We start from the raw sequence: 27,799 nt of genomic DNA, 5'->3' as shown, positions 1-27,799 counted from the left end.
TTGGAGGTTAGATAGCACAGTGTCCAATGACGGGCCGAAAGTATATAGAATGGTGTCGTCTGCGTAGAGGTGGATCAGGGAATCGCCCGCAGCAAGAGCAACATCATTGATGTATACAGAGAAAAGAGTCGGCCCGAGAATTGAACCCTGTGGCACCCCCATAGAGACTGCCAGAGGACTGGACAGCATGCCCTCCGATTTGACACACTGAACTCTGTCTGCAAAGTAATTGGTGAACCAGGCAAGGCAGTCATCCGAAAAGCCGAGGCTACTGAGTCTGCCGATAAGAATATGGTGATTGACAGAGTCGAAAGCCTTGGCAAGGTCGATGAAGACGGCTGCACAGTACTGTCTTTTATCGATGGCGGTTATGATATCGTTTAGTACCTTGAGTGTGGCTGAGGTGCACCCGTGACCGGCTCGGAAACCAGATTGCACAGCGGAGAAGGTACAGTGGGATTCGAGATGGTCAGTGACCTGTTTGTTGACTTGGCTTTCGAAGACCTTAGATAGGCAGGGCAGGATGGATATAGGTCTGTAACAGTTTGGGTCCAGGGTGTCTCCCCCTTTGAAGAGGGGGATGACTGCGGCAGCTTTCCAATCCTTGGGGATCTCAGTCCATAATAAATCATTTCCAAGGCATTTATAAGGCATTAACAAACCATTTGCTCACTATTTATTAATATTTAGTACTACATTTCTAAATGTTAGTAAGCTAGTTATTCACGCATGTATACTGTATATACTTCCTTAAAAGTGCACTATGCAGAAATTGCTCTGCAATTTCCTGGTTGCTAAAATTATAATAGCCTAATTTTAGTTTGTGACAAAACAAGTTTAAAGAATTTAGAGAATCATTGTACCATCTAAACTGCTGTGAAACAACTTTCGAATAACCACAAATATTGTATTTTCAGCTGTTTGAAGCTGGTGTACAAAAGTAAAAGTAAAAGACGAAAAAAATAAAAAATAAAGAACGGGAGGCATAGATATAGCGCACATAGAACAGAAAAAATGGACTTTTAAAATAAAGTGTTACCCTACTCTGTAACCCGCGTGAAACAGAGTGCATCGCTTCTTAGGCTTTCAATGAGAATGACAGCTAACATTTGTATATGAATTTGGTCGCATCACCCAAAAAGTGACATATTTCATCTTTAGAAAATCCTGTGTTGTTTATTCTTTTACCAGGTTCTGCAGGAATGTCTACCAATGGCATGCCCATCTTTTTGTAAGAAATGACACTGCTCACTCCAAACATTTATAAAGTAGTTATAAAGTATAAATAGTGCTCACTTTAGATTAGGGTCTGCAAAAAGACTACTAATGATCGGTAAATGTTTATTAATGTGGAACTTTGGATTAATAAATGGTGAACACCCAATGTATAAATTCCTTATAAATGGTTTATTACAGATCCTTAAAATAGTGTCATGGGATTGGGAGATTAAAGAAGGAGAGTTTAAGAGAGCAGGACTGTGTGTGTGCGGTGGGGGGGGGGTGATGAAGTGACAAGGTGGTCTCAATGAGTAGTAATAGGCGAGACGGCAGCGTGTCGGTCGGAGGAAGGAGGAGTGTCGATGTAGACTCTCTACCTAGCCTCAGACACTGAGCTGATTCAATCTGATGTAGAGAGCCTAACATTGGGCTCAACACTTACACGGGCATGCATGTACGCACGCACACAGTTCAATGGCTCTGAAGTGTCGTGTCAGTTTGTGCAGGGAGGGAGCTGGAGGAACGCTGCATACTAGATAGTGCTACTCTGAGATTAGACCTCCTCTCCTCCTCTCCCTCTCTCCCGTATCAACCCTAATCTTTCCTCCTCTCAATCTTCCCAAGCTATGTTCTCAACAGGATGGGGTGCTGCTGAGGCAGTGATGGGAGGAGAGAGGCACTGTGAAGTACTTGAGGGATGAAGAGTACTGGGCAAACACTGGTTGAATCAACATTGTTTCCACGTCATTTCAATGAAATTAGGTTGAACCAACGTGGTGGAAGATATGTTGAAATGACATCTGTGCTCAGTGGGAAGTCAATATCTCCAAGTCCTGTGAGAACTTGGAATCCAGAGAAGGGTCTTATTAAACAGGATCAGATGTACACATTATCGTCTAACTATTACAGATCTATACCCCATGTTCTTGGTCCATACTTCATTTGTACAGCAAATATATATTTGTTGAAACCAAATATATGATTCAATACCAACTGTTATATTTAATTATTAACAAACACGGCCGGCCGGCTCAATAGGCAGGATTAGTCGGCCGACTATGGCGGAACATTAACAAGTGCGGGATTTTCTGAGCTAAACTGACCAAGACACACCTCCAACAACAATACATACAACCTCACACAATTATGCCCCAAAGCAATGTACATTTCTCTCAACCAGTGGCATATGGAAATTTTAGATGAGCGCTAATGCTGGCCTGTGATAAACAGTGGCCGCTTTGTCAAAGGTAGGGGCGCAAAATATTTTGCTTGTCCATTCCCAGCGTGCCTCTCCTCGGGTGCTTCTCCAGGGTGATGTTGGAGAGAAGAAAGAGTATGCGTCCTTTTCTGTAGCCTACAGGCTGGAGATAAAATGTATGACAATGTAATGAGATGGACACTTTTTACATCATGCAAGGTTTCTCTAACCTAAATGGTGCCCAATCAAATAAAAACTGCACTGTTAATTGTGTGAGGTTGTATGTATTGTTGTTGGAGGTGTGTCTTGGTCAATTAATAAACTAAACAAAACAAAAAAAACAGGACAGGTCTGACCTCCTGAGTGGTGCAGTGGTCTAAGGCACTGCATCTCAGTGCTAGCTATGCCACTAGAGATCTGGGTTCGAGTCTAGGCTCTGTCGCAGCCGGCCTCGACCGGGAGACCCATTGGGCTGCGCACAATTGGCCCAGCGTCATCCGGGTTAGGGGAGGGTTTTTCCGTCAGTGATGTTCCTGTCCCATTGCGCACTAGCGACTCCTGTGGCGGGCCGGGCGCAATGCACGCTGACACGGTCGCCAGGTGTACAGTGTTTCCTCCAACACATTGGTGCGGCTGGCTTTCGGGTTAAGCGGGCGTTGTGTCAAGAAGCAGCTTGGCTGGGTTGTGTTTCGGAGGACGCACAGCTCTCAACCTTCGCCTTTCCCGAGTCCGTACGGGAGTTGCAGTGATGGGACAGGACAGTAACTACCAATTGGATACCACGAAATTGGGGATATAAGGTGTAAAAAAACAGGGCAGGTCAAAGTCAAATGGACAATATGAAATGGATAATCACAACTGCTGTCCAGGAGTTTCACCCCATTGTCAGGATCAGTGGTTTCGAGTTTGTATCCCAACAGTTTTAACAAGCTGATCATAGTGAAAAAGAAAATACTTCTGCATTTCGCTCTGTGTAAACACATTGCAAATAAGCATACGATAACTCCTGATAAAGTTGGGTAGCTGATATTCAGAGTTTCCATGCATTCAGAAAGTATTTAGATCCCTTGACTTTCTCCACATTTTTGTCACATTCCAGCCTAATTCTAAAATGTATTAAATTGTTTTATTTTTCTCATCGATCTACACACAGCAACCCATAACGACAAAGCAAAAACAGGTTTTTAGACATTTTTGCAAAAGTTTTAAAATGAAAAACTGAAAATATGACATTTACATAAGTATTCAGATCCTTTACTCAGTAGTTTGTTGAAGCACCATTGGCAGCGATTACAGCCTCAAGTCTTCTTGGGTATGACGCTACAAGCTTCGCACACCTGTATTTGCGGAGTTTCCATTCTTCTCTGCAGATCCTTTCAAGCGCTGTCAGTTTGGATGGGGTGCGTGGCTGCACAACTATTTTCAGGACTCTCCAGAGATAGATCAGATTAAAATCCGAGCTTGTACCGAAGCCACTCCTGTGTTGTCTTGGCTGTGTGCTTAGGGTCGTTGTCCTGTTGGAAGGTGAACTTTCGCCCCAGTCTGAAGTCCTGAGCACTCTGGAGCAGGTTGTCATCAAGGATCTCTCTGTTTCCTCCAGACGTGATGCTTGGCATTCAGGCCAAAGAGTTCAGTCTTGGTTTCATCAGACCAGAGAATCTTGTTTCTCATGGTCTCAAGAGTCCTTTAGGCGCCTTTTGGCAAACTCCAAGCAGGCCGTCATGTGCATTTTACTAAGGAGTGGCTTCCGTCTGGCCATAACCTAGGAAGAAACCTAGAGAGGAACCAGGCTATGAGGGGTGGCCAGTCCTCTTCTGGCTATGCCAGGTGGAGATTATAACAGAACATGGCAAAGATGTTCAAATGTTCCTAAATGACCAGCATGGTCAAATAATAATAATCACAGTGGTTGTCGAGGGTGCAACAGGTCAGCACCTCAGGAGTAAATGTCAGTTGGCTTTTCATAGCCGATCATTGAGAGTATCTCTACCGCTCCTGCTGTCTCTAGAGAGTTGAAAACAGCAGGTCTGGAACAAGTAGCACGTCTGGTGAACAGGTCAGGGTTCCATAGCCGCAGGCATAACAGTTGAAACTGGAGCAGCAGCACGGCCAGGTGGACTGGGGACAGCAAGGAGTACCTCCCGAATGCTCTGTAAATAGCCAAAATGATTAATCACAGGAATCAGGACTAATGAAGCCAATGCAATGGCCTGTTTTACAATTGGTTGGCCTACCACCATTTGTAAAAATAAATAAAAATAAAAATAAATTGTGGCCGACATGGTAGGCTACACCACAGCAAGCACAAGCCGTCTTTTGGACATCTTCCACATACAAGGACATTGTTTTTTTGTTGATCCGAACAAAATCTAAACCAGTCATAGACGTCTATGTTTGGTTCAGATTTTGTCCGGTCTGGACCAGCCTTGATTTGACCCAAACGTTGACGTCTATAAATTACTTTCATTCAGAACCAAAAATCTGCCTGATTTCAGCATTGGGAAAATACATATTTTCAACTTTCATTCAGAACCAAAAATGAACCTGATTTCAACGTCCGGAAAAGATGCCTTTTCAACATCCTGGAAAATATGTATTTTAAAGGTACGGAAAATATATATTTTCATCTTTCATTCAGAACCAAAATTGAACCTAACATCAATATCTGGAAATGCGTATTTTACATGTCATTTCAACATAATTGTTCTTACTCACATGGGTTACAAGCAATTAAATACATTTCCTGTTTATCGAGATATTATGTTTGTTCCATAACATGAAATAATGAATAATGACTACAGAAACAATTTTCTTACATAAGACTTCACCTTAACTGGTTACAACTGTCACGACTTCCGCCGAAGTCGGCCCCTCTCCTTGTTCGGGCGGCATTCGGTGGTCGAGGTCACCGCTTACGTCACCGGCTTTCTAGCCATCGCTGCTCCATTTGACATTTTTCCATTTGTTTTGCCTTGTTCCCTGCACAGCTGGTTTTCATTCCCCAATCACTCTACATGTATTTATTCCTCTGTTCCCCCTCATGTCTTTGTGTGAGATTGTTTTGGGGTTACGTGTCTATGTTGACGCGTTTTACTGGTATGCGTTTATTTCCGTGTTTTATTTCACGAGGCATATTATTGTGACTGTTTGCGTGTTTGCACTTTTGCATTGGCTGGAGGTTTCGACTCAGTATCGCCCGTCTGTTGGTTTCTCCTGCCTAAATAAAGTGTGCGCCTGTTAACAACTCTCTGCTCTCCTGCACCTGACTCCGCTCCCAGTACGCAAGCCATTGACAACAATATTGTAACCAAATGGTGACCATCTCAACATTGGGAACTTTTCCAGGCTCTTTAGTATCAAAGTACTTACGCAGATATCATTTAAAATTCAGTGCTGGTACAAATTGAAAGTCACGCCCCCAATAGGCAACGCCTCCGACTCTTCTGATAGGCTACATTGCACCCACGGTTATGCAATGCCTATGAGCATTAGGCGTTGAAAGCAATTTAGAAGCATGCAAACATGAAAAGTCAGAGGGTTCGATTATTGCATTATACACAAGAATATGTGTGTGCGCCCTGCATTCTTGACTTTGATATCTAAGTCTATTATAGATACCCTTTAGCCATCATGAGTGGAATTATGCCACCAGTCAAGAGCCATTAGTTTAGCTGCATCATCACTTTAAAGGCCATCGTCCCTCTAACTCTAACGGAATATTTTAAATTCAATGAGGTGGGATCAGGATCACACTCGACTGCATATCATTCAGAGTCCACAGCTAAAGTTTTTATGCTGCTTACTTTTTACTTGGCAGTTAACAAAATATATGTTATAAAGTCTTGAAAGAAGCATTGACAAAAGCAAGACTGGGTGCTCACTACTGTGACTGATCAATGTATTCATGAGTGCATTGAAAACCCCGTCCATATGTACGGCTGAAGCACATACCATGCCTTATATATATTTCACGTTATTCTAGTTTTGTTGTGTATCATTTCACAGAGGTTTACTCGGAAAAGAACAACAGAGAAATGCGGAAAATAAAAAACTCCCATCTCAGTTTAAATAATTCAACATCTACCGAGAGGGAGTGAGAAAGGGAGAGAGAGAGAGAGCATGAGAGAGAGAAAGAGAGAGAGAAATCCAGAGAGAAGAATTTGAAACTCATTTAGATGGGACACCAGAAAATACTGCCTTCTGATCAAAGCCACATCATTCATTCTGAGCCTATCCTCTTAGGCAGATCTAGGGGTTTTACCGCAATTTGATGTCCTTAAACAGTTTGTATCCCAAATGGCTGCCTGTTCCCTTTATAGTGCACTACTTTTATACGGCTCTGGTAAAAGGAGTGCACTATGAAGGGTGTCATTTGTGATGCAAGCCACTGTCTTCAGTTCAGAGTCAAAGCGAGTTGCTGAGACAAAGCAATTCCATCTCTTTCACCACAAGGACACTGCAGAGCGCAACATTTTAATTGAAACCCCTAAAATAACTGTTTAATTACGGGATTATCTGCAAAGGCTTTCATGTTTTCCAAATGAACTGAGAGAAAAGTGTGATAACCGATTTTTTTCCCATTGACACAAAATGAAATAGATAGGCTATTAAGACGTTTGGAAATTGAGTCCATCCCTCGTAACATTCTAACTCAGTTGTGATTATGATTAAGCCATGGAAATTAAATGAGATGCATTAATTAAACTTTTTTCTATAATTGACAAACTATCCCCAAATCACCATCAGATCCATATAGATCCATTTAATAGGAGGTCAACCAATTACAGAGGTTCCATGCTCTTATAAATCCAATCCAAACCTTTTTTGAGTGTCATAGGTGTCTAATAAGCCAGCCTAAACGTGATTTGGCCAGACACAATAAGAACTGATCATACCTCCACTCACGACTGCTCTTCCTAGAGTATCCCAACGTATCCAGGCAGGCCCTGGAAGATAGCTAACCTGTCAGCTTCATTCTTCCTAAGCATCCTCAGCACGATCTGTCATCTACTGGAACGTCACTGAGAATAACAGTCACACTGCGCCTGTAGAGCCTCAGCCAGGCCCATCACTACTGTATGTAACATGGAGAACACATGCCCTTTACAAACACCCTCAGCGGTGTCCCTTTTTCCGTTTCTGTCTGACAACATTCTCAAAGGCTTACACTAGTTACTTATTTTTGTGTTCCCATTTATTTGACTTCTGATTGAACATTATTTTGCTGAAATTATATATTTTTTCAGTCTGTCATGCATATATATGAACTACATACACTACAGTGTTGCTCCAAAATGACCAATTGCCAATGCACAAACAATACTTAAAAAAATATAAACAATATAATTATAGAGATAAACTCAAAAAACCAACGTGAGAAATACTGTACTTTATTAATGTTCCAATGGAACCCACCGTTTCATAATTATTGGCACTCCTCATTTAGTACTTAGTGCAACCATCTCTGGCAAGGATAACAGCATGTAGTCTTTTCCTGTATTGTTTGACAAGGTTAAGGAACACATTTGGAGGGATTTTGGACTATTCCTCTATGCAGATCCTTTCAAGATTCTTCACATTCTTGGGTTTGCACTTATCAACTGCCCTCTTCAACTCAGCCCACAGGTTTTCCATTGGATTGAGGTCCAGCGACTGAGAAGGCCATGGCAGAACATTGATTTGTTGTTACAGAACCATTTCTGTGTGGATCTTGAGGTATGTTTTGGGTCTTTGTCTTGTTGGAAAGTCCACATACGGCCAAGTCCCAGCCTTCTGGCAGAGGCAACCAGATTGTCAGCCAAAATTGCCTGGTACTTGGTGGAATTCATTATGCCATCAATCTTAACCAGTGCCTCTGAACCTCTAGAATTAAAACAGCCCCAAAACATCACTGACCACCCACCATATTTCACCGTGAGTATGAGGTGCCTCTCCTTGTATGCATCTCTGTTTCGACGCCAAACATGCCGATGCTATATCTGACCAAAACATTAAAATTTGGTCTCATCTGACCAAAGCACCTTCTTCCAATCATAGTTTAAATGACGTTGGGCAAACTCCAAGTGTTTGCATCTGTGTCTTTGGGTCATTAAGGGCTTTCTTCTGACAACCCTTCCAAAGAGCCTGTGGTTGTGGAGGTGGAGTCTGATGGTGCTTTTTTGACCCCAAAGACGCCACCAAGGCCTGCAATTCTTTCACAGTGATTCTGGGGGTTTTGTTGCTTCTCTCACAATCCTCCTCCCTATCCTGGGGGCAAAATGCATTTGCCTCCTCTACCCGTGAGGCTTTCAACTGTTCCATATCTTTTGAATTTTTTAATAATTGCCCCGACAGTGCTCAGTGGTATATTCAATCGTTTGTGGATCTTCTTGTAGCCATTACCAGATTTATGAAGGTCTACGACCATCTGTCTCTTTTGAACTGCCAGTTCTTTTGTTTTCTTCATGGTGTTGGATGACAAAAGGATATTACATGCGTGTTACCTCATTTTTATACCCTAGTGAAAAAGGAAGTGATATAATGGCTCAAAATAGTTCCTTAACACTTAGATAAACTTAAATAAGTGGAATTTAATTCCTGGTTTAATTTTGGTAGATGTTATTTACAATAATATTTAAGGGTGCCTTTAATTGTGAAACCTTGATTTGGAAGACATAGATTTTTAATTCAATCAATAAATTATTTTGTTGGGTTCCATTAAAACATTCATAAAGTACAGTATTTTTCACGTTGGTATTTTGAGTTTGTCTCTATAATTATTTTGTTTATATTTGTTTAAGTATTGTTTGTGCATTGCCAGTCAGGGCTGCCAGTAATTTTGGCGCCCACTGTATATATACAAAAGTATGCGGCCATCCCTTCAATTGTGTGGATTATGCTATTTCAGCCACACCTGTTGTATAAAATCGAACACACAGCCAGGCAATCTCCATAGACAAACATTGGCAGTAGAATGGCCTTACTGAAGAGCTCAGTGACTTTCAATGTGGCACCGTCATAGGAGGCCTGCCACCTTTCCAACAAGTCAGTTTGTCAAATGTATGCCCTGCTAGACCTGCCCCGTCAACTGTAAGTGCTGTTATTGTGAAGTAGAAATGTCTAGAAGTAACAACGGCTCAGCCGCGAAGTGGTAGCTCACACAAGCTCTCGCAGAACCATGCTGCCGAGTCCAGTGTTTTTTCTCTCTCCTCGATTGCAACACTCACTACCGAGTTCCAAACTGCCTCTGGAAGCAATATCAGCACAATAACTGTTAATCGGGAGATTCATGAATTGGGTTTCCATGGCTGAGCAGCCACACAACAAGCCTAAGATCCCCATGTGCTATGCCAAGCGTCGGCTGGAGTGGTGTAATCACATTCTATGGAGTGATGAATCACGCTTCACCATCCGGTAGTCCGACGGACAAATCTGGGTTTGGAGGATGCCAGGAGAACATTACCTGCCCTTAATGCATAGTGCAAATGTAAAGTTTGGTGGAGGAAGAATAATGGCCTGGGGCTGTTTTTCATGGTTTGGGCAAGGCCCTTTAATTCCAGTAAAGGGACATCTTAATACTACAGCATACAATGACATTCTAGACAGTTCTGTGCTTCCAACTGTGTGGAAACAGTTTGGGGAAGGCCCTTTCCTGTTTCAGCATTACACTGTCCCAGTGCCCCAGTCTTTTTTTGTGTATATTTAAATATTTTTTTATCTCTTTTTCCATTTGAAAATTAAATATACCTTCCGGCAACCCGCCTCACCCAATGTGATACGGCTCTTCTATTTTTAAACCTTATAGCTAGAACCTCCATTAGAAGCTAGCCATTAGATGCTAACCAGATAATTGGCTACTAGCTATTTAGTCATTGTTAGCAACTGCTAGTGGCCTTTACCTTTTAGCTCAGACACCAGCCGCTTTTAGCCTGGATAATATCTGCCAGTCTGCACAGCGCAATATCAACCCTGAGCATATCAGACTGCTTCTCTACACTACATCACCAGATTCCTGCTGTAAGTTCTGGATCATTACTCCAAATTATTTCAGCTAGCTAACTGCTCCCGAATGGGCCAGCCCCGAAGCTAGCCTTGAGCCAGGCTCATCTCCCGGCCTGCTTAGTGGACCCTATGGTCACTCGACTACACAGCTGATGCATCCCGGACTCTTCACTAACACGACTAGAAGCCACTACATCACCGGACTCCTGCCGTAAGCTCTGGACCTTTGCATCGGATCATCGCAGCTAGCTAGCTGCTACCGAGTGGCTATAGTGGCTAACGGCCTTGTTCCAAAGCTAGCACCAGTTAGCCTCGAGCCAGGTGCATCTCCTGGCTAGCAAACAAAATTACTCCAGCTACAATACCTCTTTTGCCAATTGGCCTAGACCAGTTGTCAACACGGAGCCCCAACGATCCATCACGACTGGTCTGCCCCCAACACACTGGACAACCACTAGACAACCAGTTCTGGCCATTGTTTAGTCTGTTCAACCTCGTCCGAGATTCCTAAAGTTTGGAAAGCTGCCGCGGTCATCCCCCTCTTCAAAGGGAGTGACACTCTAGACCCAAACTGTTATAAACCTATATTCATCCTGCCCTGCCTTTCTAAAGTCTTTGAAAGCCAAGTTAACAAACAGATCACCGACCATTTCGAATCCCACCGTACCTTCTCTGCTGTGCAATCCGGATTCCGAGCTGGTCACGTGTGCACCTCAGCCACGCTCAGGGTACTAAACGATATCATAACCGCCATCGATAAAAGACAGTACTGTGCAGCCGTCTTCATCGACCTGGTCAAGGCTTTCGACTCTGTCAATCATAGTATTCTTATCGGCAGACTCAACAGCCTTGGTTTCTCAAATGACTGCCTCTCCTGGTTTACCAACTACTTCTCAGATAGAGTTCAGTGTGTCAAATTGGAGGGCCTGTTGTCCGGACCTCTGGCAGTCTCTATCGGGGTACCACAGGGTTCAATTCTCGGCGGCTGAATCTTTTCTCTGTGTATATCAATGATGTTGCTCTTTCTGCGGGTGATTCCTTGATCCACCTCTACACAAATGACACCATTCTGTATACATCTGGCCCTTCTCTGGACACTGTGTAACAAACCTCCAAACAAGCTTCAATGCCATACAACAATCCTTCCGTGGCCTCCAACTGCTCTTAAACGCTAGTAAAACTAAATGCATGCTCTTCAACCGATCGCTGCCCGCACCCGCCCGCCCGACTAGCATCACTACTCTGGACGGTTCTGACTTAGAATATGTGAACAACTACAAATACCTAGGTGTCTGGCTAGACTGTAAACTCTCCTTCCAGATTCATATTAATTATCTCCAATCCAAGATTATATCTAGAATCGGCTTCCTATTTCGCAGCAAAGCCTCCTTCACTCACACTGCCGAACATACCCTCATAAAACTGACTATCCTACCGATCCTCGACTTCGGCGATGTCATTTACAAAATAGACTCCAACACTCTACTCGGCAAACTGGATGCAGTCTCTCACAGTGCCATCCGTTTTGTCACCAAAGCCCCACATACCACCCACCACTGTGACCTGTATGCTCTCGTCGGCTGGCCCTCGCTACGTATTCGTCACCAGACCCACTGGGTCCAGGTCATCTATAAGTCTTTTCTAGGTAAAGCTCCACCTTATCTCAATTCACTGGTCACCATAACAACACCCACCGGTAGCACGCGCTCCAGCAGGTATGTCTCACTGGTCATCCCCAAAGCCAACAACTACTTTGGCCGCCTTTTCTTCCAGCTATCTGCTGCCAATGACTGGAACGAATTTCAAAAATCGCTGTAGTTGGAGACTTTAAGCTAACTTTAAGCATCAGCTATCTGAGCAGCTTACCGCTGCAGCTGTACACAGCCCACCTGTAAATAGCCAATCCAACTACCTACCTCATTTACATATAGTTTTTATTTACTTTTTTTTGCTCTTTTGCACACCAGTATTTCTTCTTGCACATCATCATCAGCACATCTATCACTCCAGTGTTAATTTGCTAAATTGTAATTGCTCGAATACTATTTGCCTATTTATTGCCTTATCTCCTTACTCCATTTTTAAACACTGTATATAGATTTTTTTATTGTGTTATTGACTGTACTTTTGTTCATCCCATGTGTAACTGCTACCGAGTGGCTATAGTGGCTAACGGCCTTGTTCCAAAGCTAGCACCAGTTAGCCTCGAGCCAGGTGCATCTCCTGGCTAGCAAACAAAATTACTCCAGCTACAATACCTCTTTTGCCAATTGGCCTAGACCAGTTGTCAACACGGAGCCCCAACGATCCATCACGACTGGTCTGCCCCCAACACACTGGACAACCACTAGACAACCAGTTCTGGCCATTGTTTAGTCTGTTCAACCTCGTCCGAGATTCCTAAAGTTTGGAAAGCTGTGTTGTTGTTTTTTGTCGCACTGCTTTTCTTTATCTTGGCCAGGTCGCAGTTGTAAATTAGAACTTGTTCTCAACTGGTCTACCTGGTTAAATAAAGGTGAAATCACTTTCTTTTTAAACAAAGCAAGGTCCACAGAAATGGCACAGAAATGGGTTGTCGAGATCAGTGTGAAAGAACTGAACTGACCTCAACCACATCGAACACCTTTGGGATGAATTGGAACGCCGACTGCGAGCCAGGCCTAATCGCCCAACATCAGTGCCGACCTCACTCATTTGTGGCTGAATGGAAGCAAGTCCCCACAGCAATGTTCCAACATCTAGTGGAAAGCCTTCACAGAAGAGGGGAGGTTGTTATAGCAGCAAAGGGGGGACCAACTCCATAATTAATGCCCATGATTTTGGAATGAGAAGTTAGATGAGCAGGTGTCCATATACTTTTGTTCATGTAGTGTATGTTAAGCCATGAAACCCAACAAAGAAAACTATGGTCCCAGAGACTGAGATAGGGTCTGGTTATTTGAATAATTGTATAAAATAATGATGTAAACAAACTATGCAGTCATATGTGTAATGTGAACTCCCGTTGCCCTCTCTCATTGATTTCTCTAGGGCACGGGGAGGAAAATAACCTTCCCCTGTTGAAGAAAATAAAAAGAAAGAAAGCAGTCCTAGCCCATAGCAGTTACATAATTATTCTAATCCTCACACTACCTTATTAAGCATATTAGCTAAGCTTTTTTTCAATGAACCATACATGCTTGTTTGGAATGTGCCTTGCTGCCTTGCTGTCACATGTCCATTAGTTTGGGTAGTGTGTGTGTTTAAGGGGGGTGGTTAGGAATACTGAACAGTAACGATTTCAGTTGAAGGGAAAATGACCACTGCTACATCCTGACAATGTTAATGATGTTGCTGCATATGTGTGAGGAACGTGTCTCGAGCATAATTTTAAATGTTGAGACCAGAATAAGGGGATGGGTGTGTGGTGAAGAAAGGCTAAAGACACCATCACTCTCCACTATTGCGCACGGACTCCCGCCAGTTTGTGTGCACTACTTGTTTCATTGTGTTAATTGTTTGTCAATGTTTATCAATGCCCTGTGAAATGTATAGTCATTTGTAAAGTTATTGTTAATCCCAACCTATTCCCCCATTAATTTAGAATGTTTGGTTACGGAAAAAACAATGCAATCAGGTAGTTACGATAAAGTGCTCAATGGAACTTGACCAAAACAATGAATATGACATGGAAATGTGTGGGGCAGACCCGACACCAGGATAAAGTGAAATTATTTAATGTTAGTGACAAGGGTTTGACTTTGATAAGTTTGCATTGTTATAATGGCTCTTCAATCGCTTCTGGGGTCCGTTCAACAGGCAAGCAAGAAATCTGCAAGTAGGGACTGGCTTTAGTTCGCAAGCTGACAGAGACAATAACCTTGAACAAAACTTTGAGGATCCTCAGATCTGTTCTATTGAGAGACCACAGAGTGTTTGGTTTGTCTGTCTGTCTCCAGTGTTTAAACATGTTGTAAATACTGTGTGTGCCTTAAATGGCACCCTATTCCATACATAGTGCCCTGGTCAATAGTGGTGCACTATTTATTTATTTTTATTTTACCTTTATTTAACCAGGCAAGTCAGTTAAGAACAAATTCTTAACTGCCCATAGGATAACCCTTTTTGGTTCCAGGTATAACCATTTGGATTCCATGTAGATCCCTCTGTGGAAAGGGTTTTACTTGGATCCAAAAGGGTTCTACCAGGAACCAGCACGGGATCATCGAAAGGTTCCTCATATGGGGACAATCGAAGAAGCCTTTAGGTTCTAAATTTTAAAAAACACAATTTGGGACCGATACATTTTTTTCTACCCTCCTCATCCTTCAGACCTGAATTGGCCACTGGGGAGATGCGCGGTTAAGCTATTATGCAGGATTTTTCTGGATTTTCCAATATGTCGACTCAGTGTGTATGTATTTTTAATGAGTCTTGGGTCTTTGTGCAATCTATTTGGCTAGGAGTCATTCCACTGCACAGTCATTATGAGTGATGGTGCTGCTGGACCTTGTGGAACGTTCCAGTTGGAACTGGCAATAACTATGTGTGCATCCCAAATGGCAACCTATTCCCTTTATAGGGCACTACTTTTGACCGGGGACCCATGGGTGTTGTCTGAATGGTAATAATGTGCCCTGGTCAAAAGTAGTGCACTATAAAGGGAAATAGGTGACATTTGAGACACAAACCATCATCTCTCATCATCTGTCTTTCCTCAAAGCACTGCTGATCTTATTACAATTAATACTTTCTCAGCATCCACGTTTACTGGAGATCTGTCCAACACAACAGTTTCGTTGCATTACAAATGGGAGACTGATGCAAATGTGTTTCTTAACGATGAGTTGACAGCCATTAAAAACCACATTCCCAGATCTTAATTATGACAAAGTGGTGGAAAGTGGGTTGGTTTATTAACACGTTTCATCTGTTGCGGTTCAAGACGTTTCCCTAATCCCACCTAATCTCGGTTAACCTGGAACTAAAATCTTGTGTAATTTGGTCAGATGCTCGATTAGGTTCTGGTGGAGAGCATATTAGAAATTGAGATTGGCTGAGAGTCTCCAACTCTCAGCCAAAGCATATTTTCAACTGTGTTTCTCATCCGTCAAAGCAATGTTTTAGCACCGCCTTCGCCTGATCCTGATACGTCTAAATAACCAGTGACAAAAACCCAAGACTTGGAAGTAATGCTGCTCATTATCTCACGCATTCCATAGCATGCCGACAGATCTACTGTATCAGTTATGTTTAGGTAGTCTGTCCACGAGAGATTAAATCTCAGCCAATCCCTTTCCACTTTACATTAGTTTACCATGCTGTTACCGTGGGAGCAGTGCTCGGGAGGAAGTGATGTGTGTAAGGGCCCTGTGCAGTGTTTCAATGGAATGGTTTATCAGTGGATAGTGAGTATTGTGCTTTCTCCCAATGCAGTGCTGCTATCTCTCTCTCTCTCTTTCCTCCCCTCTCCTCTCGCTCTCGTTAACTCCCCCATGGCACGGGTCACACCCAATGATTTATATATATATATATATTTATATATATATATATATATATATATATATATATATATGTACTACATGACTGACAGGTAGCGCTGTTTTGAAGCCACTGGGCCTCCATCTTAGCGCTCCCCCACTATTGTAAAAAACATTTTGGAAGCTATGGAAATGCATTTATTAATGTCTACATTTGTTTTTGCCACCTGTATTATATTACAGACACCTTAATGCATACTTTTACATTATATTATGTTAGCTAAATATAAAATTACAAATAAAAAAATATCTGAAAACATTTTCCTCAAAGTATCATTTTTTGTGACCGTCCCCACAAGACAACAAAATACTTAAATACATGCGATTTTGTCTTTGAAACATTTAATTTCAATACTATAGAATTCCATTCATTCCTATGGAGAACTGCTTCTTCTGAGGAGTGCCAATGTGGCCAACCTGTCACGTCCTGACCTTAGTTCCTTTTTTATGTCTCTATTTTAGTTTGGACAGGGCGTGAGTTTGGGGTGGAAATTCTATGTTTTGTTCTGTGTATTATATTTCTAGGTGTTTGGCTAGTTATGGTTCCCAATCAAAGGCAGCTGTCAATCGTTGTCTCTGATTGAGAACCATACTTAGGCAGCCTGTTTTCCCACTATGGGTTGTGGGTAGTTGTTTTCCGTTTCAGTGTTTGCACCATACGGGACTGTTTCGGTTTTCATGTATTCTCTTGTTCTTTTGTATTTAGTGTTCAGTTAATTAAAGGAAATATGAACATGTACCACGCTGCGCTTTTGTCTACTCCTTTTTCCTCAGATGAACATTGTTACACAACCTGTGGCTTCAAAGCCTATCATTGGCCAATACATACCATCAGCAATCAAATAAAATTGTATTTGTCATATGCGCTGAATACAACAAGTGTAGACTTTACGGTAATATGCTTACTCACAAGCTCTTTCCTAACAATGCAGAGTTAAAAAGTAAAAAAAATGAGTGCACCATTTTGTTTTAATAGTGACACAATAAAATAACAATTACGAGGCTATACACAAGGAGCACCAGTACAGGTACCAAGTCAATATGCTGAGGGTATGAGGTAGTTGTGGTGATTGAGGTCATATGTACATATAGGCAGGGGTAAAAGTGACCAGGCAATCAAGATTGATAATGGTGTCAATATGTGTGTGTGGATTTGTTTTGTGTATGTGTGTGAGCGTATGCAACTGTGTGTGTGTGGTTATGTATTTGTATGTTGGAGTGTCAGTGTAGTATGTGTTAGTGTGTGGGTAGGTTCCAGTGAGTGTGCATAGAGCCAGTGCAACAGAGACAGTGCAAAAGAAAGGGGATGAATACATAATAATTTGGGTAGCCATTTGACTAACTGCTCAGCAGTCTTATGGCTTGGGGTTAGAAGCTGTTCAGGAGATTTCTGGTCCCAGACTTGGTGCTCCGGTACCACTTGTGCGGTAGCAGAGAGAACAGTCTATGAATTGGTTGTCTGGAGTCTTTGACAATTGTTTAGGGGCTTCCTCTCTATCACACTCCACTGTGCCCAACTGTACTGTAATGTACCGCACTGTTCTGTGCTGTCCAAACTTGTGAGACATCCGCGTCCATGACCGGCCCAGATTTCAAACCTGGTATAGAGGCCCTAGATGGCAGGGAGTTTGGCCCCAGGGATGTACTGGACAGTACTCCCTACCCAAGCAGTTGCCATACCAAGCGGTGATGTAGCCAGTCAAGATACTCTCAAGTTGTAGAAAGTTTTTGAGAATCTGAGGGCCAATGTCAAATATTTTCAGCCTTCTGAGGGGGAAAAGGCATTGTTGTGCCCTCTTCACGACTGTGTGGGTGTGTTTGGGCGAGGATAGGTCCTTAGTGATGTGGAAACCCAGGAACTTGATGCTCTCGACCCACTCCACTACAGAGCCGTCGATGTGAATGGAGGTGTACTCGGCCCTCCATTTCCTGTAGTCCACGATCAGCTCCTTAGTCTTGCTGACATTGAGGGAGAGGTTGTTGTGCTGGCACAACATTGCCAGGTCTCTGACCTCCTCCTTGTAGGCTCTCATTGGTGTCAGTGATCAGTTCTACCACCGTTTTGTTGTCAGCAACCTTAATGATGGTGTTGGAGTCGTGCACGGCCACGCAGTCATGGGTGAACATGGAGTACAGGAGGGGACTAAGCACGGACCCATGAGAGACCCCTGTGTTGAGGGTTAACGTTGCTGATGTGTTGTTGCCCACCCTCATCACCTGGGGGATCCAGTTGCAGAGGGAGGTAATTAATCTTAACCTTAGGTTAATGATGAGCTTGGAGGGCAACATGGTGTTGAACGCTGAGCTGTAGTCAATGAACAGCATTCTCAAGTAGGTGTTCCTTTTGTCCAGGTGGGAAATGGCAGTGTGGAGTGCAATAGAGATTGCATCAACTGTGGATTGGAGTGGGTCCAGGGAGTGGGTCCATGATCAGCCTTTTAAAGCATTCCATGGCTGCAGATGTGAGTGCTACGGGGAGTAGTCATTTAGACAGGTTACCTTGATGTTCTTGGGCACAGGGACTATGGTGGTCTGCTTGAAACACGTAGGTATTACAGAATGGATCTGGGAGAGGTTGAAAATGTCAGTGAAGACACAGCTTGCCTGTTTAAAGGTCTTACTCACATTGGCTACGGAGAGCGTGATCACACAGTCGTCCGGAACAGCTGGTCTCTCATGCATTGTTCAGTGTTGCTTGCCTCGAAGAGAGCATAGAAGGCATTTAGCTTGTCTGATAGGTTCGCATCACTGTGCAGCTCGCGGCTGAGTTGCCCTTTGTTATCTGTTATAGTTTGCAAGCCATGCCACATCCGACGAGCATCAGAGCTATTGGATAAATCCCAGGTGAATACCAGGGCTTGCGTATACACATCATTGGTCACCGTCCCCCATGCAAGTGACCTTTAGTGACACCCACTGAGTCTTCTGACCACTATAGAACAGGCCATAAAATGCTCCGATCATGATCAATTTAAGTACTTCAAGGAAAAGTAAAATAAGAAACGTTTTGACCCTTAGATCTTCAGGATTGTCACATATTTTTGCTATACTCAAGTTGAGCCCTTTGCAATATGTCCGAAATCAAATTGAGGTGTGAATGTAAGCTTTCCTTGGTTAGGGTGCATTGTGAGACCAAATGTGGGCTGTTTACTCCCTTTATATCATAATTGTGCTGTGCTAGAGCTCTAACCAAGATTTCAAATATTGTCTTTAACGCTTAATATCATCTTGGCAAATTGTCTTTGGTATATAGCAGAGCAATTGGCCGCTGGTTGTATGTTCGGCGGCAGATAAGAACATGTGCAGAGACCTAGTCTTCTTTGGATTATGAAGATCTAATAGGAAACAATGACCATATTTCCCTCTCCCCTTAAACCACTGCAAGATTAGTCATAATGAATATCTCAAAGGAAGAAGTCATACCTTCAATTTAATGCAATATCAGTAAAGGACAAATGATATTCATCCCTTCTCTTACCCTCTTAATTTCTTCATTATTAAGTTTATTCCACTATACACATTTTACTGTGGGGTCATAACCTGTTTTAAACTGAGAAAAATGAATTGATGTGCACATCGGGAACTGGAACATTTATTTATACATAATAGTATAATGACTTTGAGTGGAGTTAACATTTCCGCAAATTGCCAGACTCAAAATAGGTTTAACTCACGATGACACTAGAATGCTTTCACTCACATTTCTGACAGTAAGGTATGACTCTTCACCGGTCCCTGTCTCTCTCTCTTGTCCTCTATCTCTCTCTCGCTCTTGTCTCCCTCTCTGTCCATCTGTCTATGTCTCTCTCTCTCTCCCTCCCTCCCTCCCTCCCCTACCTCCCTCCCACGTCCCTCCCTCGTCCATCCCTGCCTCACTCTCTCTCTTTGACACTCATTATACTTCTCCCTGCGGCCTACTCCACTACATAAAGTATTGAGCGCCAATGCCAATTTATTAAAAGTCCAGCTAGATTTTCCCCTCCGTCCCTCTCTTACTCTCTCTCTCCTTTTACTCTCTTTACTTCTCTTTTGGTCTGTCTCACTCCCTCTCTTTCTGTCTCTCTATGTATCTCTCTTTATTTCAATTTTTTTTCTCTTTCCCTTTCTGCCTATACTTATATGGCTTTTTAGTCACATTATTCCCTCCCTCTCTGTCTGTGAATGTCGTTGTGCGAGCAAGCACAATGGCCCACAGTTGATCGCTCTCTTTTATATACAAAGTGCCTCACTCATTCACTCTCTCTCTCTCTCTCTCTCTCTGGAGAAGGAAATTGGTAGAGTCCTTGGGTACACAATCACCTTTGAGTAAGCAGCATCAAACTTCTTCACTTTGTCATAGAGGATTAATACGTAGGTGGTTCAATGTCAAACAAAAATAGTCAGAGTTTTATACATTTCCAACCCCAACGAGAACATATGGTTCTGAGAAGGCTAGAGAATGTCTCAGCGGGTTAGAGACCGTAGTCTATATCAACGTGTCAGTTAAGGACATACGGTATATCTTCCTTTCCCTTATTTTGCGCCAGCAGCATACCACCTTGCATCCCACTGCTGGCTTGCTTCTGAAGCTAAGCAGGGTTAACCCTGGATGGGAGACCAGATACTGCCGGAGTGTTGGAGGGCCAGTAGGAGGCACCCTTTCCTCTGGTCTAAACAGCCCAATTCCCCAGGGCAATGATTGGGGACATTGCCCTGTGTATGGTGCTGTCTTTTGAATGGGACATTAAACAGGTGTCCTGACTCTCTGTGGTCACTAAAGATGGCACTTATTGTAAGAGTAGGGGTGTTAACCCCAGTGTCCTGGCTAATTTCCAATCTTACCATCATGGCAACCTAATCATCCCCAGCTTCCAGTTGGCTCATTTATCCCCCTCCTCTCCCCTGTAACTATTCCCCAGGACCTTGTTGTAAATGAGAATGTGTTCTCAATCAACTTACCTGGTAAAATAAGGGTTTATACACTTCAGTTTCTATAAACTAAGTTTACAAACAGTTTATATAGAAGCTGGTATACTGACAGACTGGAACAAATCTTTCATGGTACCTATGCTAGTAGAGCACAGCCTTTAAATGCCACGAGACTCTTTAAATATCAATGTGTTTGATTTTTACACAAAAGTGTACTGTGAGCTGACAAATGGCGATCTCACCAGCCCATAATTATTATTATTATTTTTTTTTACATATCTCCAAATTAAATATAGTTGTCAAAGCTTTGTCAGAATTATTGCAGAGGGCCATTTAAAACACTCCATCGGCTACGTCAGTCACTCTTCACAAAGACTTCACACTCGTTTTCCTCATGTTTTCCTTTCACAAGGAGCTTGGTATGTATGAATGAAACATTTCACTCAAGAGCCCACAGCATCACTTGAAAGCAGAAAAAAAATATTGGGAAATCAAGGCCAAGTTAGACCATGGTTAAAAAGTGGGTGGACTACAGTAGCTAAGTGGAACCATAATATATCTCTCTCTAAAAAAAAAAAGAATAAATATACTCAAACAAAACTAATCATAGACTCAAGAGACAACTCCACAATACACATTTATTGAAGATAGTCTAAAAACGTTGTGACATTGTGGTCTACTGAAAGGGTTAAATGTGTCTCTCTCCTCTCCTCTCATCCTGTGAAATACTGCTGTTAGATTATGGAGGAATTACAGTGGAGAACCCCCCTGGGGACGAGCGTATCAGCTGCTCTACAGCTCTGTAGCATAGCAGCTCAACCCTGATCATTTCTGTACTTTGAGAGAGTCCACAGAGGAGAAAATACAAGGCCTGGGTATCAGCCACTCTACAGCTCTGTACTGTACCATAGCAGCACAGCCAGGAGCATTCCAGCCCAACACCATGGAAATCCAACCTGTCCCAGCAATACTGCACAGAGTGGCTTAGCACCACAGTGGCCTCAGAGGCATAACATAAGGAGAATGTCAACGAGTCAATGTATGTACAGGTATAGATTCAGCAGCATCTATGCGTACAGACACGAGCAAGCTGTGTTCCACAGTTACCATTAAATGCTTCAATGTAGCATGATATTCACTGATAATCTGAACAACCTCCAAATTCACAGACATGTTAAATAATGTGTCAGGGAAGAGACCCCAGCTTGATTTGTTTCAATGTTAAAGGCCATGTAAAAAATCAATAATGGAATCGAATCCCGTCTGTTGAAAGAACTGTACATGATACAGACTTTGTCCCAAATGACACCCCTATTCTCTACATAGTGCGCTACTTTCGACCAAGGCCCATATGGGTGTCATTTGGGACGCATATACAGAGCCAAGGCTTGACTCCGGCAGCACCCCCTCGTACATCATTGAATCATCTTTGTCATGTTGTTCAGACTAGAGCAGCTTCTCCCCAGAAAGTACTACTGCCTCTGGTCTAGCTACATCTGAGACAGGGTGTATTCCCTGTTCATTTACAGCTACGCTGAGTCTGCATCCATGCGTGTTAGAAAGTGTATCCCCTCTCTATGCTTTTCGATGCAAGAGGGAGTAGTTCCACTGGTCTAGAGCTGAGAGAAGTGTTCCTATCCTGTATCAATGTCCATTCACGTGTATATGCCTCTGTGTCAGAGTGTTTCCCCTATGCCTTCGGATGCAACAGCAGTTCATTCCTAGTTCATTTACTGTTCAGGCTACGCTGTAGCTGTTTCTTTGTGAGTTAGCAAGTGTATCCCCAATGCCTTTGGATGCAATCTCTCCCAATCCCTTAGCTCTCATTTCCTTTCCTCGTTAGGGCAGCATCTGCTGAGGGCTGAGGTAAGAGTCTTGCCCCCCGCTACTCTTCCCACAGCTCCCCTAGCTTGCCATCTGCCTCAGTGCTGGACAAGTGTCCGTTAAGTCCTGCAAACACACACAAACGAGCCCACACAGGCATGCAGGTCAGACACACAAACCACCACAACCCCCAACTCTAAACCACAGCGGCCTGCGTTTTTTATGAAGAGAGCTCCTGAACAAAACAGCTTGCAGGGCTATAATAGCTAAGGGCGTGACCCTCCAGCTGCAGAGCTAGTAACCTCATCCCTCCCTCTGCCAACCCGTGTGAAAAAGAGGGGAAGACTGGGAGGAGCGAGGGGAGACAATGGAAGAGGGGAAAAGAGAGAGGAGAGAGGAAAGAAGAGAGGGGGAGAAGAGATGGAATGACCAGCTCTAATTACTGCTCTGTGACTCTCAAGCGCCAGTAACGCTGGAAGAAGGAAAAGACAGAGAGAAGAATGAAAAAATAAAAGGAAAATAAAAGGGGGGAAGGAGGAGGAAGGGAAGACGCTGATTAAACGTAAACATCTCTCTCTATCTGCCTCCCCTCTTCCCGCTTCTTCCCCCTTCTTCCCTCTCTCCATCTGTTCTACACTCACTGTCACTGCCCTGGAGTTGACTAGGATTGTTCATCACCCCTCGGTTATACACCGTGAATAATGATGTTTCTCTGCGAGGGACAGGGAGAGAGAGGAAGGGGAAGAGGGCGGTATAGGGCGAGATTAATGATTAAACTTATTCAGTAACTGGTTACACAGCCTTTTCTAGTTTACTGAACTGTTCAGTCAATGTATTACCTGAACTTAACATTTTTAGTTGGCTGCAACTGGAGAAAACTTAGGTTAGGGACACCCAAAGTGCTTCTTTTAAAATTTTTTTTTTACATATTTGACACACATTGACATATAGGATGACATTGCGCATGTTCATTTATACAGTAAATACTATTCAACACCTGGGATTTGAACTCACAACCTCTTGATTCAAAGCATTCCTATCTTCCAGCTACACCATGTTGTGAGTTCATATCCCAGGGGAGGACATGTTGAATAATAATTTGTGTATAAATAGGCCTGGGCCTGGGGCTATGTGTTCTGTCGGGTTAAGCATTCCCCAGTTACCGTCAGAACACGGCAGAACATCATCAGCATACATACAGCACACAGGTAGGATGCTTCTCCACCCATCTACAATCTCCTTGTGTTGTCTTTGTGCATTGTTCTATCTCATTACATTACACTACACATTCTGCCAGAGCACATTAGACCATTTCACTCCGCTCTGCATGTGCTATAGACCTGGGGAGAATCTAGTAAGGAAAAATAGGGAGGAAGATGGAGAGGGAGCGTGAGAGAGGGAGGGAGAGAGCAAGAAAGAGAGAGAAAACAATTAAGCTGGCTGGCTGGTTGGAGCTGAATTAACAACATTAGTTAGCTAGTTGTAAATCTGTCTGTCATCTCCCCTCTCCGCGCGAAGCTTGCGTCAATGTCAATGTCATTCAGAGCCAGCCCCTCCAGAGGAGATGAGAGAAGAGGTGAGGCAGAGACACTGCTGGAGGACGTGCTTTATGGAAGGGCTCAAACAGAAGAGACAGCCTCTTTAGTCTCCTCTAATGCTGGGCATTATGATGACACTGCTCAGTTCAACTCAGAGAATTGTGTCCTTTCGGAATATATTGTGTCTTATAAGCCCATGTTAGATGAGTGATGGTATATTTGGGGGATTTAAATATATATGTATATATATATATATATATATATCCAGAAATAGTGAGAGAACTGTCTTTCTCATTTTGATTGGGACAGACAGTGAATTGGCTGGCTATGATGACGTTACATTGTCAGTTGCATTGTCTGTTTCATATTCAAACACACAAAATAACCCTTAATCGAGCCACAGGTTGACAAACCAAATACTCAGAGCAATACACTATCACTCATTTTGTGAATGAGGAATAGCCTCTTAAAAGGATAAGTTACATCCACCAATGACCTATTTCATGGTTCAATGTGCCTGTTCCCCACACATGTTGCATATGAGGTGCAATGAACCATCATAATCCCCATTAAAATAAGATTCAGCGATTATGGTGGGTGTCAAAACAATACAACAATTATTGTAATATATGCCATTTAGCAGACACTTTTATCCAAAGCGATTTACAGAAGTGCAAGCATGTATTTTCATACAGGTGACCCCAGCAGGAATTGAATCCACAATCCTGACATTTCAAGCGCTATGCTCAACCAACTGAGCCACACTCGAAGATCAACAAAGGTTATCAGAGGAAATGGTTGTCTTAGGTGATTGGGACTTCAGAACTGTTGATTGTGACAGTGACTGTTCTCTCGTGTGTTAGGCCCATACCCAAAAGCCACTGCTACAGATATTTATACCCATTTCTCACTATTTTGCCTTTTCAGCAACCTGGAACATGACCAACCCAGCTCAATACAACTTGGTTTGGCTGGACTCGGTTCGGCTCAGTAGTGTGAAAAGCCCTTAGTGTTTGACGAACCCTTTCGTCGGGTGGGGCGGTAGGGTGAGGGATAAAGTTGTTAGCGCTGGGGGATTGTGTCTGATTGTTGAGGACGGGAGCAGGGAAAACAGGATGAGCGGGACAAGAGGAGGAGAGCGAGACAATAGATCAAATGTGATACACTGATGTCAGTGTCCCTGTCTGTTTCCACCCTGCCTGCCTGTCTGCTCTGAGGGCTGATCGTAGAGGATAACCTTTGCAATGATGAAAATGGGCATGAATAGATAACACACACACACTGACAAGGGGCATGAATACATAACACACGGCGGTGGCACTTCACAGAGAGGGAGCAACATACGGCCACCATGCCACTGGAGGGGACGTGGCTGACATTAGAGGCTCGGAGAGAGAAGAGAAGACATGCACGTAACCTTTAAAAGCCTGCCTGGGACAATTATACTGCAGCCACTGTCATGTTTACATGGCATGTCTGCTGTGAGGGATTCCCTTTATGTGATATAATCCTTTATTTACATATGATATGTTAAATGCATGAAATTAAAATGCCCTTGAAATCCCCCAAAACAGTTAGAATATTATTAATGTTTTTCTTGATGTTGGACAGTGCTGTGTGCACATAGCTACAATAAATCCAACCACCTGCTTCATTTAAAATCGAATCACCTGCTTGCTAGCTATCATCATATATATGCACTATTCTAAGATAAGCCAAGGCACAAATTTAACTTGAATTCAGAGAGCTATAGATGTGTTCAATACAAAACAAAGGATAAAATAACGAGTTACAGTAGGAGAGGTAGCGAGATACAGTAACTGACCTGATAACCTTCCTACTGGCGGTGATGCTTGCCACGATGATGCTCTCTGGTCTCGGTGTGGCCACAGCTTTAAACGTCCCCTTCCAGAACTTCTCAAAGAGCTGCTTCTCCCCCTGGTGCTCCAGGCTGGCCATGCTGTCTGCTGTCCCCAGGGAGAGAGGGCTGCAGGGAGCCAGGGAGAGAGCCATGGAGGGCTGGGAATGGGGGTCCAGGGCTTCCCTGGAGATGGAGTCTCGACGAGTGAGACTTCACATAGACTGTAACACACGACCAGCAAAAATACACACTGTGTTGCTGAGCGGACCTAGTGCTCTGGCGCTGTCCAAGTACTGAATCCACACAGGGAAGAGCAACAGGATAACACACATCAAACAGCCAACCCTTTCTCTCTCTGGTAGAGTAGGCCAGTGTGTCAGTGCTCAGTGCGGCTCCTCTCCTCTGGTCTCCTCTCTTCTGATTTCTTCTACGGGGGGAGCATGTGAACCAAGCAGGACAAGACAAAGGCTGTTTCTGCTGCTGCCACAACGTCAGGCTGCTTTTTGTTCTCTCAGAGGGGGGTTAGCATTTCTCCTCCACTGTTCCTCAGTCACAGCTGCTGCTTCCGCTCTGCTCTGTGTTCTGTAGCACTCTTCAGTTAGAGCAGGCATGGAGTCATATGCGATACAGCAGAAGCATTCTCTCCGGTCAGAGCCAAGGAGCCAGTGACGGACGAAATGTGTGACAGAGTGTTTCTCAACACACCAGCACGTGGATGAGTTCTGAGAGCTGAGGCGAGTGTTTCGCTGACTGTGTATGTTTGAGTTTGTGGGCGCGCAGGGTCATGAGTGAGTGTGAGTGTGTATGTATGCGTGTGTTCTGTACGAGCGGTGTGTGTTCAAAGCGACTGAGGAGCCTAGCTGACGGCTGCTTGTTTTGTCTCTCTCAGACTGTGACGTTGTGTTGGGAGGCTGGGATAGGTCAAGGAGAGTAGGACACCTTGTGTATCCTCTTCTTTCTCTCTGTGTCTTTCTCTCTGTGTCTCTCTCTCTCTCTGTCTGTCTGTCTGTCTGTCTGTCTGTCTGTCTGTCTGTCTGTCTGTCTGTCCCCTCCTATTATCTTACCAATTCTTCTTTGCTTCATTGCTCCGTCCCCTTACTTTCATTATCTTACTCAGTGTCTCTCTTTCAGTCTCTCACTGCCTCTCTCCCTCCCTCCGTCTCTGCTTCTCTCCCTCTGTGTCTTGGACAAAAGGCGAAGCTGGTTCCGGCCATCAGCATAACAAAAGGCTGGGTCTGCGGGGGGCAGCTGGTGCATGTGCCTGACGCAAGCCCCAAGGGATCAGAGTTTTCCCCAGCAAGCCTACACGGCCATACATAACATAACCCTACACATCACATTACAGAAAAACAGTGTTTCCCCAGCTATCCTAGACAGCCCAACTCTTCCAGCTACACAACGCAATACACCACACCACACCACAACACCCCCTCTGCCCTCCCTCTCTCGTCTCTGCTCTTTCTGCCCCTCACATTATCTGTCACAATGCTGAAGACTGAATTTAGGAAGAGATATTTGCAATCTGATAAATCATGTATTGTTGTATAGGCATAAGGATTAAATATAGATTGTACTTTGACAGTGATGATACATTTGAATGTTTATGATAAAGGAATGCACTGAAAGCAATACATTTCAGGTAGTAAAACTCACATTTATTGCTTGACAATCACCAGAGGCTTTTCTAAGTTCTAGGCACACAATGGAAGAAAACTTTAAACAATCATGTGTTATTTGGCTTAACCCATGTATT

The 27,799-nt window shown here is 43.4% G+C and overlaps 1 protein-coding gene across 1 annotated transcript in view; it reads right to left on the bottom strand.

Moving 5' to 3' along the window:
* Nucleotides 1-26,993, bottom strand: part of LOC110526025 (serine/arginine repetitive matrix protein 4) — a 91,328-nt gene extending 64,335 nt beyond the window's left edge. The window contains exon 1 of the mRNA XM_021606606.2: nucleotides 26,011-26,993. Within this exon, the coding sequence (XP_021462281.2) occupies nucleotides 26,011-26,198 (188 nt within the window). The 5' untranslated portion in view covers nucleotides 26,199-26,993. The remainder of the gene's footprint in view (nucleotides 1-26,010) is intronic.
* Between the last annotated feature and the right edge of the window lie 806 nt (nucleotides 26,994-27,799).

This window comes from Oncorhynchus mykiss, chromosome 6, assembly GCF_013265735.2.
Source record: "Oncorhynchus mykiss isolate Arlee chromosome 6, USDA_OmykA_1.1, whole genome shotgun sequence".
NCBI lineage: Eukaryota > Metazoa > Chordata > Actinopteri > Salmoniformes > Salmonidae > Oncorhynchus > Oncorhynchus mykiss.
The sequence above is the reverse complement of the archived record's forward strand: the minus strand, read 5'-3'. Positions and strand labels throughout refer to the sequence as shown.